The sequence below is a fragment of the Pituophis catenifer genome, unplaced genomic scaffold (assembly GCF_029215685.1).
Source record: "Pituophis catenifer annectens isolate HBS135680 unplaced genomic scaffold, rPitCat1.0.hap2 SCAF_13, whole genome shotgun sequence".
NCBI lineage: Eukaryota > Metazoa > Chordata > Lepidosauria > Squamata > Colubridae > Pituophis > Pituophis catenifer.
The window spans coordinates 15,107,148-15,126,525 of record NW_027256893.1 but is presented as its reverse complement, the minus strand read 5'-3'; the positions used below and the strand labels follow the sequence as shown (position 1 = coordinate 15,126,525).

General features: G+C 43.8%; 1 protein-coding gene across 1 annotated transcript in view; it reads left to right on the top strand.

Annotated features, from left to right (window-relative positions):
* EDC4 (enhancer of mRNA decapping 4) overlaps positions 1 to 19,378 on the top strand; it is a 47,356-nt gene that overhangs the window by 11,284 nt on the left and 16,694 nt on the right. Inside the window, 13 exon segments of the mRNA XM_070952758.1 lie at positions 99 to 208; positions 1,582 to 1,668; positions 2,432 to 2,527; positions 2,652 to 2,754; positions 5,721 to 5,901; positions 7,852 to 7,924; positions 8,112 to 8,203; positions 9,871 to 10,067; positions 11,434 to 11,508; positions 11,510 to 11,523; positions 13,543 to 13,696; positions 15,088 to 15,554; positions 17,677 to 17,775. Coding sequence (XP_070808859.1) covers positions 99 to 208; positions 1,582 to 1,668; positions 2,432 to 2,527; positions 2,652 to 2,754; positions 5,721 to 5,901; positions 7,852 to 7,924; positions 8,112 to 8,203; positions 9,871 to 10,067; positions 11,434 to 11,508; positions 11,510 to 11,523; positions 13,543 to 13,696; positions 15,088 to 15,554; positions 17,677 to 17,775 — 1,748 coding nt within the window.

Here is a 19,378-nt window from a genome sequence, read left to right as displayed (position 1 = left end):
AGCAGAAAGATGTCTGTTATTGTATTTCAACTGTGCTGCAAAATATCTATATTTTCTCCTATATAACTCCTATATTTTTACCCCTTGTTCTTTTATAGCGCCTGAGTGAGGGAGCGCTTTCTCCTGATGGAACTGTCTTGGCTACAGCAAGCCATGATGGCTATGTCAAATTTTGGCAGATTTACATAGACGGACAAGATGAGCCAAGGTAATTTCAGAAACCAAGAACTGTCAATAAAGGAGAATGTTTGTAGCTCAGGGTTGAAATGAGGTTTTGGGGCTCTCTGAGCTTGGTTCTTTTCTTGCAGACATTTCATTACCCAAACCCATCATCAGTGCTAGTAAGAGCAAACTTCACTCCTTACTAGCACTGATGATGTTACTTGGTTTGGGTAATGAAACGTCTGCAAGAAAACAACCGAGTTCAGAGAGCGCCAATATTTCTCCTCACAGAGAAAGATGAAGTACCATATTTTTTGGATTATAAAACGCACCTGATTTATAGTTTAAAAAAAAGAAAGAAAGAAATGGAAAAGAGGGATAATTGTAAAACTGCTGAATATTTATGATTGGAATGATGGAATATAGGGAAAATATTTGAAATCATGGTATTGTGAAAAGGGAGCAATGGGAGAATATTTGAATAAGATAATTTAGAGTTAGGTTTAGATTTTAGAAAAACGATTGATTTCAATTTAAAGGGTTTCAATTTGAAAAAAGTAAAGAGGAGTGGAAAAAGAAAAATTGACTAAGAGATTAGGGCGAATGGTAATATTGTTTATATATTAGAAGAAATAGAAGGAAAATAAAATAAAATAAATTAGAGAGAAAGAATTTTATGGCGAAAAGTGAAATATATAAAATGATGTTCGAGAAACTGAAAGCGGTACAAATTGTGACTCGGCCAATACTCTATTCAGAAAAAATGCATTGTTTGTATGTGTTTGAAGAAAAAAAAAAAGACGCACCTTATAAAATGCACCTAAATTTAGAAGAGGAAAATAACAAAAACTGGGTTTTGGCCTCCCTTTTTTTGCCTATTTTGGGGCTTTTTGGGGGCCGTTTTTTTCTGACAAATCAGGCCGAAAAAAGCCCCCCCAAAGCCTTGAAAACAGGCCAAAAAAAGCCTAGAAAACAGGCCAAAAAAAGGCCTGAAAAGGGGGCGTGCGGAAGCCAAAAAAACAGCCGGTGGGTGGGTGGGGCTTTAGCAATATTCGGTCTATAAGACGCATAGACATTTTCACCCCCTTTTGGGAGACAAAAAAGTGCGTCTTATAGTCCAAAAGATACGGTATGTCTAAAACTTTCCTTGGGCTGTAGAAACAATTTCATTGTTAGAACCATTAAAAAGTTGATTTGTCAATCACCCTCTACATTTTCACCTCACACCAAACCAAAAAGTGGCTTGTTTGGAATTCCTTCATGTGGACCTAGCGGTTGTAGTTCATAAACCACAGATGACACATCTTAATGGGTAAGGTGAACATAGCCATTAGAATCTTCTTCAGGAATGCATGCCTAAAACACATGCTGGCTTGGAATGAAGCGTGACTATAACCATGGTTTGTTTGTTTTCTTCAGTCGGTGCCTCCATGAATGGAAACCTCATGAGGGCAGGCCTCTTTCCTGTTTGCTCTTCTGTGACAACCATAAGAAACAAGACCCAGAGTAAGTGATGATCCTGGTCTGTACGAAAGGGGTAAGGGACCCTTTGCCAGTGGGAAGAAAATAGCTGCACACATACACACACTTTGCATTCTTAAGGAGGGTCCTGCAGTTGTGAGGCTGGGCTGTAGAAAAAGAGCAGGAGCCTCAAAAGCAGTGGTGGGTTTCATCAGGTTCTGACCAGTTCTGGAGAACCGGTAGCGGAAATTTTGAGTAGTTCGGAGAACTGGTAGTAAAAATTCTGACTGGCCCTGCCCCCATCTATTCTCTGCCTGCTGAGTCCCAGCTGATCAGGAGGAAATGGGGATTTTGTAGTATCCTTCCCCTGGAGTGGGGTGGGAATGGAGATTTTACAGTATCCTTCCCCTGCCACGCCCACCAAGCCATGCCACGCCCACCAAGCCACAACCACAGAACTGGTAGTAAAAAAATTTGAATCCCACCACTGCTCAGAAGTGGCTTGTGGCAGAGTACTATCATCTCTCTGCTGTAACGTGCCCTATCAAGTTACAGCAGATATTTGACGAAAGAGATCTCTTTCTCTATGTAATTAACAAAACTTCCTGGAATATCCGGGATTTCCACTTGCGGGAAAGATCTTTTATCTTCCCAAGCTTTACTCCATTTGCTAAAGTTAATGATTGACCGTATTAATTTACTGTGGCTGGAGGAGGGGGGGGTTTCCCCTTGTTGCAAGCCACATTTTCTTAACAACAGTCTTTTTGTGGGCTGAGCCAGTTTTCTTCCCATCCATTCATTTCTGCAGGGTTCCTTTTTGGAGGTTTCTCATCACCGGAGCAGATCAGAATCAAGAGCTGAAAATGTGGTGCACCGTCTCATGGACCTGCCTCCAGACGATTCAGTAAGTGTTCCTGTAGCTGACAAATCTTTAGTCTGGGTGGGAGAATCAGATCTCCAAGAAAAAGAAGAGGAATGAGTAACTTCACAAGTGTGTCATGACCACTCTTGTCTTCGGACAATTTCAGGTTTTCTCCAGATATATTTAGCTCTGTGAGCGTCCCTCCCAGTCTGAAGGTCTGCCTGGATCTCTCAGCTGAGTACTTAATTTTGAGTGATGTGCAAAGAAAGGTAGGCATTCGAATTTTATTTTATTTTATTATTAAATTGATTCGCCACCCATCTCACTGTCCTGCGGAACAGATGGCTGTGGATTCAGGTTAATGTCAGGGTTTCAAGTAACAACCCCAATGAAAGAAAACTCCGAGGCTTGAGTTTCCTCAAAGTTCCATTTTATTTAGAGATGTCATATTGGCACATCTGGGAAAACCCGAATCGGAAAGCTTCCAGGTTTTCCCCACCCAAAGGAAGGTTCATGTCCCTGCTCAACACCAACATGTCCATCACATAGTCCAATCAATGCATCGTCTCAACTGGAGATGCCTCCCAGTTCCAGCCCTCCAGGCGCAGGGCAAGATGTCCTTGACTCTCTGAGAAAGGAATGTTATTATGACTATATATCACCCGTGCTCCATACAATCCCTCCTCCCAGTTTCCCACAGTAGTAAATGTGGCAGGCCTGAAGAGCCAACGAAAAAGATGGCTTCCAGGCCTGGCAAAGACTTCTATTTCTACCATGAGTAGATTAGACATTTTAGTATTTCCTATCTTCTTTTAATATAGTGAATGTCCATCTGGAACTGGTGGTAGCTACTTGATTAAGCAACACCTGCATATGGTCCTTTGTTTATTTTATGATGTGTTTATTTAAATGATTTATGTGGCCATTTATCTGGTAGCAATGAATGGACATCATAGTGTTATTAAAGCAGTACACCTAGTCCTTGATTTACGACCACAATTGAGCCCCAAATTTCTGCGGTTAAGTGAGACATTTGTTCGGTGAGCTTGGCCTCATTTTACGAACTTTCTTGCCACAGTTGTTGAGTGAATCACTGCAGTTGTTAAGTTAGTAACATGGCGGTGAAATGAATCTGGCTTCCCCCATTTGACTTTGCTTGTCAGAAGGTCGTAAAATGGGATCACGTGACTTCAGCACACTGCAACCGTCATAAATACAAGTCAGTTGCCAAGCATCTGACTTTTGATGATGGGGTCATGGGGACGTTGCAACAGTCCTAAGTGAAAAACAGTCATAAGTCACTTTTTTCAGTGCTGTTGTAACTTCGAACAGTCACTAAATGAACTGTTGTAAATCAAGGACTCCCTGTAAAATGAAACCAATGATCAAATAGACAAAATGCATTCCCACTTTCAACATACAACAGTAAATCCATTCAGCCAGCTGAGATGGCTTAACTTCCCAGACCAAATGCCTGAAGGGTCTTTAGCGCCTTGCAGTTGAGGCCATTCGAGTGTCCCCTCAGGAAATTTCACAGCCCCTGGAATGATCTCATCATAACCCACATCAAAAGCAGTTAGATGGTTAGCTTCCTTAGGTATCAAATTATAACATCCATCCCACTGCAATTCTATGACTCCATATTATGGTCATTTTATTATGGTTTTATTTTACTATTTTATTTCCTATATTGTGTTGTCCACATCTCATATATATATATATTTCTTTTTCTTTTTCGTAGGCTTTTATGTGCATATTCTTTCTAGCCAGGTTTTACCTATGTAAGCTAAGATGTTCTACAGCCCTAGTTCTGTGAAATCTCATTCACAAGTTTCTGGGCTTTTTGTATCTTGCTGAAAAGCAACAACTCTGTGCTGCAAACACAGTTTGCAGTCTCCCAAATTGCAGCACAGAGTTGTTGCTTTTCAACAAGATACAAAAAGCCCAGAAACTTGTGAATGAGATTTCACAGAACTAGGGCTGTAGAACATCTTAGCTTACATAGGTAAAACCTGGCTAGAAAGAATATGCATATTTACATACATACATACATACATACATACATACATACATACATACATATATATATATATAACCTCTGTAGATGACATATGGGAGGGAGGGAGGGAGGGAGGAAGGAAGGAAGGAAGGAAGGAAGGAAGGAAGGAAGGAAGGAAGGAACTGCTAACACGATTCATTGATAAAAGGCATAATTTTTAGGCTAATTTGGTTTAATTGCCTATCTGGTGCCTCCGTGGTTTACCTCAGAGGTCTTCAAACTTGGCAGCTTTAAGACTTGTGGACTTCAACTCCCTTCTTAAAGCTGCCAAGTTTGAAGACCTCTGGTTTACCTGATCTGGTAGCACAGTAGTTAAAGTGCAATATGGCAAGCAAACTCCCCACAGTCTGCAGTTCTATCCTGACGGGGGGTGGTCGTGGTTGATTGAGCTTTCCATTCTTCAGAAGTTGGTAAAATGAGGACCCTGATTGTTGGGGGGGCCATAGGCTGACTTTGTAAATCGCATAAGAGTGTGCTGTAAAGCATTATGGAGTGATTATGGAGACCCCTCACATCCTGGACATAAATTGTTTTAACTTCTACCCTCAAAAAGGTGCCATAGGGCACTGCACACCAAAACTAGACACAAGGACAGTTATTTTCCGAATGCCATCACTGCTTAACAACTAATCCCCACAACACTGTCAAACTATTTACTAAGACTGTATTACTATTATTCTTCTCTTCCTTACTAGTATCTATCTCTTCCCACTTATGACTATAACCATGTTGCTTATCTTTCAATTATATTGTTTTTATTTGTTTCCTAGTACGATTTGATAACTTATTAGTAACCTTGACTATCACTAAGTGTTGTATCTTTTTACTCTTGATGAATGTATTTTATTCTCCTTATGTACACTGAGAGCATATACACCCAAGACAACTTCCTTGTGTGTCCAATCACACTTGGCCAATAAAGAATTCTAGTCTAGTCTAGTCTAGTCTAGTCTAGTCTAGTCTAGTCTAGTCTAGTCTAGTCTAAGTCTAAGTCTAAGTCTAAGTCTAAGTCTAAGTCTAAGTCTAAGTGCTGTTTCTATTGCTATTGCTACCTAACTGGACTGAGGAGAACAATCAACTTTTCTCCTACTCCGCTGGGCTTTACCTGCTTCCTGAGCCAAGGTTGAGACCGTGCCTCCTCTTGCAGCCTCTAATGCAACGGATTATTTTTCACAGGTCTTATATGTAATGGAACTTGTCCAGAACCAAGAAGAGGGCAAAGCTTACTTCAGCTCCATCTCAGAGTTCCTGTTGACTCACCCGGTCCTGAGCTTCGGCATCCAAATGGTCAGCCGCTGCCGACTGAGGCACACCGAGGTCCTCTCAGGAGAAGAGGAGAGTGATGGCATCAGTGCTGGTAAGTAAGCGATGGACGCCTCTTCCCTGAGATGAAGAAGCCCAGGAGTCATCATTTCTGGACACAGAACAAGAGTTGGGCATGATAAAAAAACAAAGGTCTCTCTCACTCAGTTTTCTTTTGGCATGTTGGCCAACCAGACTCCAAGCAGATGCTCTGCAGACCTTCTGTACAGGTTCTCCATGCACAGTTTTCTTGCACAGTCTTTGCAGACCATGACTGGCCTTTTCCTCCTCCAGTTTGAGTCAGTCCCATTTTTGTTCAGATTGTCCATTTGCAGTAGCAAAATCTTCACAATGTGAAGCTAAATTGACTTTTATTCCTCGCCTGTTAACATTCAGATCATCTTAAATGATCCTGATAATGGAAACAGGAAGGTAGGCAGTTGGATGATGGATAACCATTTGTCTGAAGTGGTGTAGGGTTTCTTGCCTAGGCAGGGGGTTGGACTAGAAGACCTCCAAGGTCCCTCCAACTCTGTTATTGTATTTCTGTTTCTATTTTAGCATTTTGGTAGAGGAGAAAAGAACATCTTCTCTCCCGTGTTCCTTCACACCATATGTCATTTGATTTCTTTCTTTCTTTTTTTTAATAAAAAGTTTTTTATTTTTCAATTACAAAGATAAACATTTCATCCTTCCTTAAGCAGTGTGTCGTCTGGGTACAAGCATCTCTGTGCAACTTCTTTCACCATTTACAACATTATTTGCATTCACCTTCACATTATTTCTCTAAACTCAAAGTTATAATATATTAAACATTGTAAAGCTCTTCATTTTCTTCTTAGTATCTTCTAACAAACATCATTATTCTCATCGTACGTGTACTAATAATTTTAATCTTATTTATAGCTCTATCTTAATGTATTTTTTATTCTTTAGCCTTCTTCATTTCCAAACTTCTTTTTTATTCTCCAACCATTGATAAAATACTTCCCATAGCATATACTGTAATATTCAGTTTGTCTTTCTCCTTAATTGCTAATGTTAATCTGTTCATTTCTGCACATTCTAATATTTTCCTAATCATTTGATTTATTTCTGTTGTGTTCCTCCTCTTCCATTGTCTTTTTTCTTTTAAATGTGGATTGATAAATCATGACTCATTGGATGTGCAAAGGAGGGAGAGGGAGAGAATCTGAGCCCAACCGTTGTCTCATTCCAAGCTACCCAGCTTGGTCAAGAAAGCTTTTATCTTTGTAAAACAAGAGGAACTTGCCGCCACCACCCTAAAACCCAAGGGAAGCTCCTTAAAAGTTACTTCTATCCATGCATAGCAGGGGTAAAATCCAGCAGGATCCTGACAGGTTCTGGAGAACTGGTAGCGGAAATTTTGAGCAGTTCAGAGAACTGGCAAATACCACCTCTGGTTGGTCCCAGAGTGGGGTGGGAATGGAGTTTTTACAACATCCACCCACCCAGCAGTGGGGGAGGGAATGGGGATTTTGCAGTATCCTTTCCCTGGAGTAGGGAGGGAATGGAGATTTTGCAATATCCTTCCCCTGGAGTGGGGTGGGAATGGGGATTTTGCAGTATCCTTCCCCTGGAGTGAGGTGAAATTGAGATTTTGCAGTATCCTTCCCCTGGAGTGGGGTGGGAACGGAGATTTTGCAGTATCCTTCCCCTGGAGTGGGGTGGGAATGGGGATTTTGCAGTATCCTTCCCCTGGAGTGGGGAGGGAATGGAGATTTTGCAGTATCCTTTCCCTGCCACGCCCACCAAGCCACGCCCACCAAGCCACGCCCACAGAACCGGTAGTTTAAAAAAATTGGATTTCACCACTGATGCAGAGTCTTGAATGGCTCTTTAATTGAACCAAAAAGTTTCATAAACTACTTCTATGTGAATTTAATGTCTGGGAGATTCTCCCGTTCTTTTGCGGTTTTGGCTGGCTCTGGTGGCGACAAGATGGAACGATTCATTTTCTTCCCTCGGCTTCTTCCTTTTTCAGAAGGCGTTCAAGGTTCAGGTGCTTCAGGCTCGGCAGCAGGGGTGCTGATCAAACTCTTCTGTGTCCACACCAAGTAAGTTATTTTCAGCAATCTTCCCTCTCATTTATTTTTTGATGGCCTTCATTCTACGTGGAATGAATGTTGCGGTGCTGATGTGAGGGCATCACTAGTTTTGCCCGAGGCAGATTTAAGTGGAACGAGTGCTTCGGTGGAGCCAGGCGAAGTGTGTAACCTGAAGCCATTTACCTACATGTTGCAGGGCCCTTCAGGATGTCCAGATAAGGTTCCAGCCCCTCCATAGTCCAGATACGGTCACTCCAGTCCCTCCCCATGGTCCCCGTGAAGACTTTGGTGAGTTTTTTTTTTCCAGATAAAGTCTGGGCAGAGCCTGGAAGAGCTATCTTCTTTTGTTTCTGGCTTGCTGTTTCTAAAAGATGTACAAATTTTAAAAATCGGACATTTAATACAAATGTGCATATCTAGATAATTTATTATCAAGATATGTGCATTTGTGAATAAATTATCTAGATATGTGCATTTGTATTTTTTTAAATAAATTTGGTTTCCAAGTTTGGATTTATAGTATGAAGGAGCTCTTCCTTCCTTCCTTCCTTCCTCCCTCCCTCCCTCCCTCCCTCCCTCCCTCCTTCATTCCTTCTTCTTCCCTCCTTCCTTCCCTCCCTCCCTCCCTCCTTCCTTCCTCCCTCCCTCCCTCCTTCCTCCCTCCCTCCTTTTTTCTAAAAAAAATACACAATTAGCAAAATAATGTTTACACTTTTTTAAAAAGCTTTAATTTAATAAAAAAAAAGAGGACAATCCCAGCTAGCTAAACGTACAAACTAAAAAGGGAAAAGGAAAAATGTAGTTATACTTTAAACTTATCAATAGTCACTGGTTTATCATAAATACACTCCTACTATACGTTCAGTACAAAACATTATTGCAAAACGTCACCAAATCTTTGCTGTAGTAACATAGATTTGCTGCATTCTCTGGTTGGTTATAGAGAGGAGGGTTATTTATTTATTTATTTATTTATTTATTTATTTATTATTTTTTATTTATTTATTATTTATTGATTTATTGATTTATTGATTGGTTCGATTTATATGCCTCCCTTCTCCGGAGACTCAAGGCGGCTTACAATGCGTTAAGCAATAGCCTTCATACTTTTGTATATACCTGCTTAGTAGGGCTTTCGGCCCCCCCAAGCGGTGTTCTTTTTTATACAAAGTCAGCTTATTGCCCCCACAATCCGGGTCCTCATTTTACCTACCTCAGAAGGATGGAAGGCTGAGTCAACCTTGAGCCTGGTGAGATTTGAACTTGCAGGAATTGCAGGCAGCTGGTGCTACTTAATAGCACTTTAGTCTGCTGCGCCTGTGTTGAAGCCCTGTTTGAGGTTTTTTTCTGTTTGCCAAATCTTTAGGATGGGTAGTCGACTGTGTTGACTTACTCACACTTAACTGAAAGTTAAAGAGCCGAGGTGGCGCAGTGGTTAGAGTGCCGTACTGCAGCTACTTCAGCTGACTGCTAGTTCAGCAGATCAGCGGATCAAATCTCACCGGCTCAATCTTCCATCCTTCCGAGGTGGGTAAAATGAGGACCCAGATTGTTGGGGGCAATATGCTATTTAGTATACTGTCGATTGTTGTAAGCCGCCCAGAGTCCTCGGAGAGTGGGCGGCATAGAAATATGATTAATAAAAAATTAAAAAAAAAGTAAGTCCCACCATTTCTTCCCCTCTTCGCATACCTTTTGCGTAGGAGAAGAAGAGGCAGAGCCCGAGGGGGTTGAGTCAAGAGAGGACTCAGCTTCGAATCATTACATATCCACAAATGCTCCAAATATACCACCATTGAATTCCATTAAGTACCGCCAGTTTAGTGCTAACAGTTAGTTGACTGGATTCTTTATATAGGCTTGAGCAATCCATCTTCTGAACTGGGATTTAACCGGTGATCCTAATTCTTCGCGCCTGACGCCTTTGTGTTACTCTGTCCCTTTGTGTCCTGAAGCATTCCCTGATCACCTAGCCGACATAGGCATGGAAGGCCGGGGCTCTGAGAAAGGATCCATCCACGGCTCCCAGCCGGACTTGCGACGCATTTCGGAACTGTCTGTGCCCGTAGACTTCCTCCCGCCATCGAATGATACCAAACCCAAACTTATGACTCCAGACGCGTTCATGACTCCCAGCACATCTCTGCAGCAGGTAACTCCTTCAGCTCAGAAAGAGGCATCTGGTCTTCGTTGTTTTCTTGGCCGGACTTGCGGCCAGTTCTCCTTGCTCTCTTCATTCGTGCAAAGGACAGAACCAAATCGAGATTATAGTCAGGTTTCATCCATTATTTCCCAGACGCTAACGGTTAAAAGAAAAGAAGCTGTTGAGGCATGGGAGGGCTCTGTTGGGCAACGGGAATGGCGCTGTTATTAAGAAGCTTTTTGAAGAGTGAATTAGCCGGTGTTCAAGGTGGAAAAATCTATTTCAGGGATGTCAAACTCAAGGCTCGTGGGCCGGATGTAGCCTGTGGGTGCTTAGATCTGTCCCACAGGGCCGCCCTGGAAACAGGGAAGGACTAGCTGGGGTGCCTCTACCAGCGAAAATGGGCTCCCGAGCTCCGTTTTTGGGTGTGACAGCCTCCTCCCTCCCGAGCTCTATTTTCACTGGCAAGTGTTGCAGGAGGCTGTCGCACCCAAAAGCGAAGCTCGAGAGCCCATTTTCACTGGCAGAGCACTCAGTCCACTACAGGAGCCCCGGACACAAGTGACATCGAGCTGGCCACCCCCACCCTGAGGTCAAACACAACCCTGATGCAGCCCTCAATGAAATCAAGTTTGACGCCCTTGGTCTAGTTTGTTTCAAATCCTATGCATTGCCCATTTTAAATTTTCAAAGCCAGCACTAAGTCTAGGATTCCTAGTATAGACTGGAGATCGGGAACCCCTGGGAAATCAGAAAAGGAGACATAAAGCACAGTAGCTCTTCAGCTGACTAAATTACCATATTTTTCGGAGTATAAGACGCACTGGAGTATAAGACGCAGCTTAGTTTTTGGGGAGGAAAATAGAGGGGAAAAGTCTGCCTACCAGGTATTCATCTGGCTAGCGTCCTTAGTCTGGCCAGCTTCAGCACATTAGTTTGCTGGTTTTTTATCCCCTGCTTGGGGATAAAAAACAGCTTTTAAGGCACAGCTGAGAGGAAGCAGCAATGAGAAAAGCAGGCAAGGCACGGGGAGATCACTTGGCTAGCGCCTAGTTAGGGCTGAAAAAAAGCTTCTAAAGAACAGCTGAGAGTCGGAGCAAAGCATGGAGATTGTTTCACTCGCTAGCGCCTTGTTAGCGCCTCATTAGGGCTGAAAAAAAGCTTTGAAAAAGCTACATTCGGAGTATCAGACGCACCCAAATTTTCAGCCTCTTTTTTTGGGGGGGGGGGGTGAGTGCGTTTTATACTCCGAAAAATATGGTATTTGCATCGGCACCCAAAATATACCCTCCTAGGTACAATCCAAAGATCTAGTTTTGTGTGATTGATTCCCTCCCTGTTGCATCCAAATAACACACTCTGTCGTCTGTACCAGATCACGGGATCTCCCGGAAGTAGTATTAGTTCCCTCACTGCTGTGACCACCATGAGCAGTACTTCGGTCGGCGAGCCCCCCCCTTCCCAGGTGAGTCCCAATCGTGGGTTGAACTACAACTCTGATTTCAATTAAGGAAGAGGATTGAGGCCAATTCAGCAGGATGTGGCATTCATAGGACTTTGGGTCCATTGTATTGTGTTTCTTATTCGTTCCCTTTTTCTCATTGGGAGCTGGCCAGAGTCAGTGTTAAGGAAGACTTTTAGCTGTACAATTTGGGATGAACACCCTTTGAATGATGTGGGAGTAGGGATGGATTTCTGGGGGGTGGGAATTGCAGACTACAGGAAGCAGGAGCACTACTCAGATGACCCTGAGGACAGTGGTGGGTTCCTCCTGGTTCGGTTCGGTCCGGTTCGGCCGAGCTGGTAGTGGTGACGATATGATGTCACTGAACCGGTTCTCCCCCCCCCCCCGCCCTCCCACCCACCCCCACGTTATTCTTACCTTTTATTTGGTCCCACCCCCAATCTATTGCTGCCTCCTGAGTCCCAGCTGATGACTAGAGGGAAAAAAACTGTTTAAACTCTTGTCGCGGGGCTTCAAAGGGCCGCCCTACAGCTGATCAGTGTTAAAAGAAAACAAATGAGTCGGGTTGTAAGTGCGAGGACTGGTTGTAAGTACGAGGACCTTCCAGAAATGACTGACCAGCTAGCCACGCCCACCTAGTCACATGACCTCCAAGCCACGCCCACAGAACCGGTAGTAAAAAAAATTAGAACCCACCCCTGCCTGAGGACACAGATAAACCTCCAAGTGCTTCAACGACCCTCTAAAAGGATGCAAAGGACCAGCTGTCTGCAAGGAATATAAATCCTTCCATTTTCCCCACCATCCAGTCAGAGCTGAAAAAGCTTCTTGGAGGAGCAGCGAAACGTCTTCAAACGAAAAAACAACAACAAGAAAGTCCACTTGCCTCCTGAAAAAGCACCTTTGGGACAGTGTTAAGAAAGTAAATGCACAGACAAAATGTAACGGTTAGATACAGGTAATCCTCGACTTACAACCATTCATTTAGTGAACATTCGAAATTGCACCGGAAAAAGTAACCAATGGCCAGTTTTCACACTTAACGGCCATCGTAGCATCCCTACGATCATGTGATCAAAATTTGGACACTTGGCAACTGTCATGTATTTATGACAGTCAGTGCGGGGACTTAATGATCGTGTGAGCCACTTAAAAACTGCAGTGATTTGCTTAACAACCGTCGCGAAAAAAGGTGGTTAGACAGGGCAAAACTCATTGAACCCCTGCCTTGTAGGAACAGAAATTTGGAGCTTCGTTGTGGTTGTAAGTTGAGGACTGCCTGTATTATGTTTGTCTGTGTTTTGGGAACGTGACACTCTGCATGCTATCAAGTGGCAGAGTTGGCCCTTGCCTTGGGCAGAGCTGGGGATTTCTAGGTCGCTTCTGATGGGAGGAGATGGACAGGTCTGTTGTGATCCACCAGCAGCCAGCAGAGCTGGCAGCAGAGTCGGACAGTGAGGAGGTTGGGGAGGAATATGGGCCAGTCCTGGGGGCTGGGGAAAGCTCAAACGAGGGCTCTGCATTGGAGACAGAGAGGGAGCTAGTGAGGCAGAGGAACAGCTGGAGCCTGTTCCCAGTGTGCGCATGCACAGAGCTGCCAGAAGACAAGAACAACTAAGAAAGCAGGGTCGACTTGGGAGTAAAGCCACACCTTGGAGATGATTGGCCCCTCCCATAGGAAACAAAAGAGGAGTGAACGAGGAGGGGGCTTTCGCAGGAAACAATTCGTTCGTTCTGTGACTCTGAGAGACTCTGTGCCAAGTTTTGCCTTGTACTGCATTTGGAAACTAGTTACCTGGCAGCTTTCCAAGCGAGATAAGGTCTGTGTTGATAAATATGCCTTTGAAAAACTGTTTGGACAGGCCTTGCTGACTGTGAATGAAAGGAATTCGCAGTCATGTAAATAAAAGAGGTTTTGTGGGGACCAAAACTCTGCTTCCTGCTTTTTAAGGGAGCCTGGGTCAGAACAGGGTCCTATCTGTTAACTCTGATCTTCCTCTTTCTTTCTGCCTGCGCCAGGCCATCGGAGGACATGTCCCTAAGCCCAAAGATGCAGCTTGATGCCAACCTCACCCTGAGTGGCAGCAGTGGGAGCCTCCAGGCAAGCCCGCGGAACCATTCTGTCCTGCTCCCTGGCCTTCCTGACAAACTGACCCCAAAGGTCCCCATCCCGGTAAGGTAGATTCTCTCCTCGAGACCATCTTGATTCTTCTCAACTCCCCCTATACCTTCCTTGCAACATCCGTGCCTTTACTTGCTCAAGCTCTCTGCCCTGCTGGTTTCCCATCACCTGACTTCCCCTGCACTTTCTAACTTAATTGTTGATTTTTAAGCAGACATTCGTTGTGCATACAGTCATGGCCAAAATTGTGGAAACCCTTTGGGGAAAAGTGTATTTTTGAGATTTGATGGCTAATAACACCACCTTTTTTTTTTTCCTTTTTTTTGAGTTTCAAAATAATCATATTCCACTGCTGGAATGGCCTGGGAATAGCCCAGACCTTAACCCAATTGAAAATCTATGGAGCCGACTAAAGAAATTTGTTAGTCAGAAGCAACCCAGCAATAAAACCCAATTAATAGAAGCAGCCATTCAATCTTGGTTTCACATTAGAACTCCTGCAGAACTAAAAGACTTAGTTCACTCCATGGGAAGACGTTGCAAGGCCATCATTCATGCTAAAGGTTACCCAACTAAGTATTAACCGACGTGATAATTTTTGTATATCTCATTTTTTTAGGGTGATCATTTTTGTATATCTCGTTTTTTCTACGTGTTTCAGTTTCCTCCTTTATGCTGTAACTGCTATTCTAACAGCAAATACTTAATGAAAGTTATTGCATTACATTCTTCATTAAATTATCTTTCCATTGATATATAATTTTATGGTACTACTCCCCCCCCCCCCCCAAAAAAGTGGCGTTATTAGCTAGTTTTAGAAAACACACTTTTCCCAAAAGGTTTCCACAATTTTGGCCACTACTGTATAACATTGCAAACTAAATTGTAAGAATTGGAGCGAGAGGGAGAAAGATCCTGACTGATGGATTGAAAACATTTCTAGGACTGCCCATCTCCTAAAGGCTTGTGCAGTTTGAGCCAGCCATATTGTATTGTTGGGGAGATCATTCCAAAGGGCAGGAACCACCACAGAGAAGGCACACCTCCTGGGCCTCTCAAAATATGATTATTTTAAAGATGGATCTGTCGGTCCCAGAATTCTCTTGTTAGGCCATTTTTTTTGCCTCTGTGTCAGGGTGGATTTGATTTAAATCACGATTGAAATTATGATTTAAATCACTAGTAAAAAGGCTTGATTTAAATCTATTTAAATCCTAATTTTTAAAGAGCAACTGTCATCTCTGTCCCACAGGATTGTGTAAGGGATGCTACCCTGTTTCCCCCAAAATAAGGCATCCCCTGATAATAAGCCCAATTGGGCTTTTGAGCGCATGGCAATAAGGCCAAGCGCTTATTTCAGGGTTCAAAAAATATAAGAACAGGGTCTTATTTTCGGGAAAACACGGTACAAGAAAATCAGCTTCTTCGTTTTTTTTCTCAAGGTTTCCCCAGGGAACCCTCCTCCTTTGGCCCTGGAGCAGGAGGAAGTGGAGCCTCTGGTGGTACCCCAGTCCTCGCCAACTCGTGAGCGCTCCCCGGATGTCATCTCCTCAGCCTCGACCGCCATGTCCCAGGACATCCCTGAAATCGCCTCAGAGACCCTGCAGCGTAGTTTCGGTGCAGCCCCGTCTGGCCTCCCGGTAGAAATTCTGGACTCCAATCATCACACGGACAGCATGGCTTCGGCAGCCTCCGCTCTCCACTTGCTTTCCCCGCGCAACCGTCACAGCTCAGAGCCCAGCCATCACTCCTTGGACATGGCCCCCAACGAGGTGGACATGCTGACCGCCCCCTCGCTGCTGGAGACTGCTTTACCTCAGGAAAATGTGGCGTTGGATAGCGGGGTGAGTCAGCCATGGCCGGCCGCTCCCGACATCACCAGGGAGACCAGGAACAGCATGGCAGACAGGTAAGGCCAGACTCTTATCACTCTTCCCTGGGGCCCGCAATGGACCATCCCTTAGTTCCATGATGGCAAACCTATGGCACGTGTGCCATCACTGCCTCAGTTGGTTCTTGTAGTCACCGTAAAAATTTTTTTTAAAAGTGCAGGAATTCAGTCTTCTTCCCCGTGGAAGAACGCAAGAATCTATCTTAGAAAAATCAAAAGGATAATTAAACTTTAAGAACAGATACTTGTGACCAGGTTCTCTTTTCCTCCTTCCCATCCTCCTTTGTTGTTATTGTTAAGGAATTCGCAGAGTAACCCTTGAGTAGCAAGAGTGTGCACACGAAAGCAATTGAGAGTAGTTATGAATAAATACAGTCAACACACAGATACACTGAGTTGTGTTTACTTTCAGGAAATAGTAAGGCACAGCCCAGGTCATACACATATAAGGCAGGAGATAGCCAAAACGACAGTCCAGGGATAATCCAATAACAAAGTCTTCTTACCAATCGTCATGGTCATTCACAATAAACAGTTCTTCTGGATTTGCAAACAGTAGCATACAGAAATATCAGAGAGCAAAGAGAACAAACCATGTTTCTAGCTCCCTCTTAAGGACATTGGCTACAGAGCTAACCAATCAGGACACAGTATGAAACAATACAGCAGCCTTAAAGCTACATTGATGGTTTATATATTTCCAACCCAACAAGTTAAGTAATAGTCATTTTCTAACAGTTATGCTTCGTCCTGAGAGCAGGATTTTGTGGATTGAATTGTGATGAAAGGTGTTGACCAGGCTGAGCCTGTGTGAGGAGTCAAACACATCATCAGTTTGGAGTCCTTGTCCTCCTACAAAAGACCCAAACTCAGACAACAACCCCCCCTCCCCAAAATTCCGTTGATCCTTATCTAGCACCAATTTGGCTCACCATTACTAGATCAAATTGTTGTGTATAGGTTGCCTGGAATAAATTCTTTTAGCAGCAAATCATGATGTTCATTTAGTGAATCCATGGTTAAGCGAACCTGGAAGTAAATGCCAGTTTTGGGGCAAAAACATCATCAAAAACAGCTATGCTGCAAATGGCCATAAATGCAGTGCCGAGTGCCCAAAATATAGTCACATGACCCTAGCAGGGACAGCCATCATAGCTTCAGCACCAGGTAATAAATACCTTTTGGTCGTAATTTGGGTCCGTCGTGAATCGAGGATTACCTGGACTTCCTATATTGTAACCTCCAATCAAGCGCTATTTTACGTCCTCCTCCCAGATCTTTAAACAGCCCCGTTGTCCCAAGATATGCTACTAAGGCCTGTCCCAAAGGTGCTTTTTCAGGAGGCAACTGAACTTTGTTTTTTTCTTTTGAAGACATCTCGCTTCTCATCCAAGGAGCTTCTTCAGCTCTGACAGGGTGGTGGGGAATGGAAGGATTTATATTATCCACTATCCTGTCAGACATGGACACAGTGGCTAAGACGCTGAGCTTGTCGATCGAAAGGTCGGCAGTTCAGCGGTTCGAATCCCGAGTGCCGCGTAACGGGGTGAGCTCCGGTTACTTGTCCCAGCTTCTGCCAACCTAGCAGTTCGAAAGCCCGTAAAAAATGCAAGTAGAAAAATAGGGACCACCTTTGGTGGGAAGGTAACAGCGTTCCGTGCGCCTTTGGCATTTAGTCATGCCGGCCACATGACCACGGAGACGTCTTCGGACAGCGCTGTCTCTTCAGCTTTGAAACAGAGATGAGCACCGCCCCCTAGAGTCGGGAATCCCGACTGGCACATGTGCGAGGGGAACCTTTACCTTTACCTATCCTGTCAGAGCTGAAGAAGCTCCTTGGATGAGAAACGGAAATTATTCAAAAGAAAAAAAACAAAGAAAGTCCAGTTGCCTCCTGAAAAAGCACCTTTGGGACAACCACGACCTGGATGACTGAGAATCTCTACAGACTTTTACTAAGGCCTGGGTTTGGGATGAGTCTGAAATAAAATTAGAATCCGGTGGAGCATTTTCGTCTAGAGAGGAAAACTCCACTGATTTCTACGTGCTTGAGTGCTTAAACCTTTGGTGCACGAATGGATAAGACAGAATGCATTTGGGTTCGATGCAACTTGTGTCCCCGTTTTATTTTCCCGTGCAGCCCCAGGAATGAAGTGGAAGAGAAGCATAAGAGCTCTTGTCACAGGCATACCTACCGCTTGCTGCACCACGACAGCCAAGATGCCAGTGCCGAGCAGAGGTATGAGCTACGTGCCATTCTCTCTTTCCTTGATGCTTCTAGCACAGCAAGGCAAATGAATTTGAGGAAAGTGCTTCCTAGTCTAAAATCCCAGAAGTAGGGAACATGGTCGTCAAAACCCAGACCATTTTCTTCCCCAGCGTCTTAAGAAATAAGAGACTTGTTATGAAAAAGGATAAGAATAAATATGATTAACTGAAATTAAGCAATGTATAGATGGATGGAAACAACAAAGAAAGGATTAAGTAGGGATCAGTAGTAAAACCAACTATGATTATGCTGTGTTTAACAGCCAAAAAATAAAAATAGATATGCTGTGTAACAGCCAGAAAATAAAAATGATTATGCTGTGTTTAACAGCCAAACAAAAATGGTGATGCTGTGTAACAGCCAAAACATAAAAGGATATGTTGTGTAACGGCCAAAAATAAAATGAGTATGCTGTGTCTTAACAGCCAAACAAAAATGGTGATGCTGTGTAACAGCCAAAATAATAATAAAAAAAAGAAATAGAGACTGGGCTTTTGTTCTCAGGGGATGAACGTTTAAAAGATTCTTGCATAAACAAATTACTGTATTTTTCGGAGTATAAGACGCACCGGACTATAAGACGCACCAAGTTTTCAAAGAGGTAAACAAGAAAAAAAAGGTTTTTGCCCTCCCCAGGCCCCAGGAGCACTCTGCAGGCCTCCCAAACCCTCTGCGCCTCCCGTTTTCGCCAAAAACGGGCCCATTTTTCGCAAAAACAGGGCCTGCAGAGGGTTTGGGAGGCCTGCAGAGTGTTCCTGGGGGCTCCACGTGATGCATGGGAGGGTTGGGAGGCCAAAAATGGGCCCGGTTTTTTTTTGCAAAAACGGGATGCACAGAGGGTTTGGGAGGCCTGCAGAGTGCTCCTGGGGGCTAGGAGGACAAAAATGCCCCCTTTTTTTGCAAAAAAACAGGCCTGTTTTTGGCATCCCAAACCCCTCATGCATCATGTTTTTTCCCTCCGCAGCCCTCCAGGAGTACTCTGCAGGCCCCGTTTTTGCGAAAAACAGGCCTCTTTTTGGCGAAAACGGGACGCGCAGGGCAGGGTTTCGGGAGGCCAAAAATGGCTGTATTTGGTGTATAAAACGCACCAACATTTCCACCCTCTTTTTGGGGGGAGAAGTGCGTCTCATACTCCAAAAAGTACGGTACTTCTGATCTGGAGAGGAAGAATTAGCACATTAGACAACATTTGATCGGTATAACTCATTACATTTGGAATTGAAATCCGGTTTAGGAAATGGATCCGTTTCTCTTGGATGTCCGTCCAACCATCGGTTGGATTTGACATCTGGAAATCTGATTCAGAGATTGGACCAGATCAAATCTCCAAACGATACGTTCACGGGCTCCCATCTGAGACCGCCAATGAATGCAGTCTGATAGCAGTTTGAGAAATATGGATCATTTGAGTCTCAGCAGTTCAGCATCAGCGTTCTTCTTGGTGGTTGCATGTCAAGAGATGGCTTGTCAGTAGAAACTAGGATTGCTGGCTAATACAAGGTGGCACTGGGATTTGGATGGAGAAGATCTGAATACATTCCTCCGAAAATCGATTAAATTGTCAATATTATAA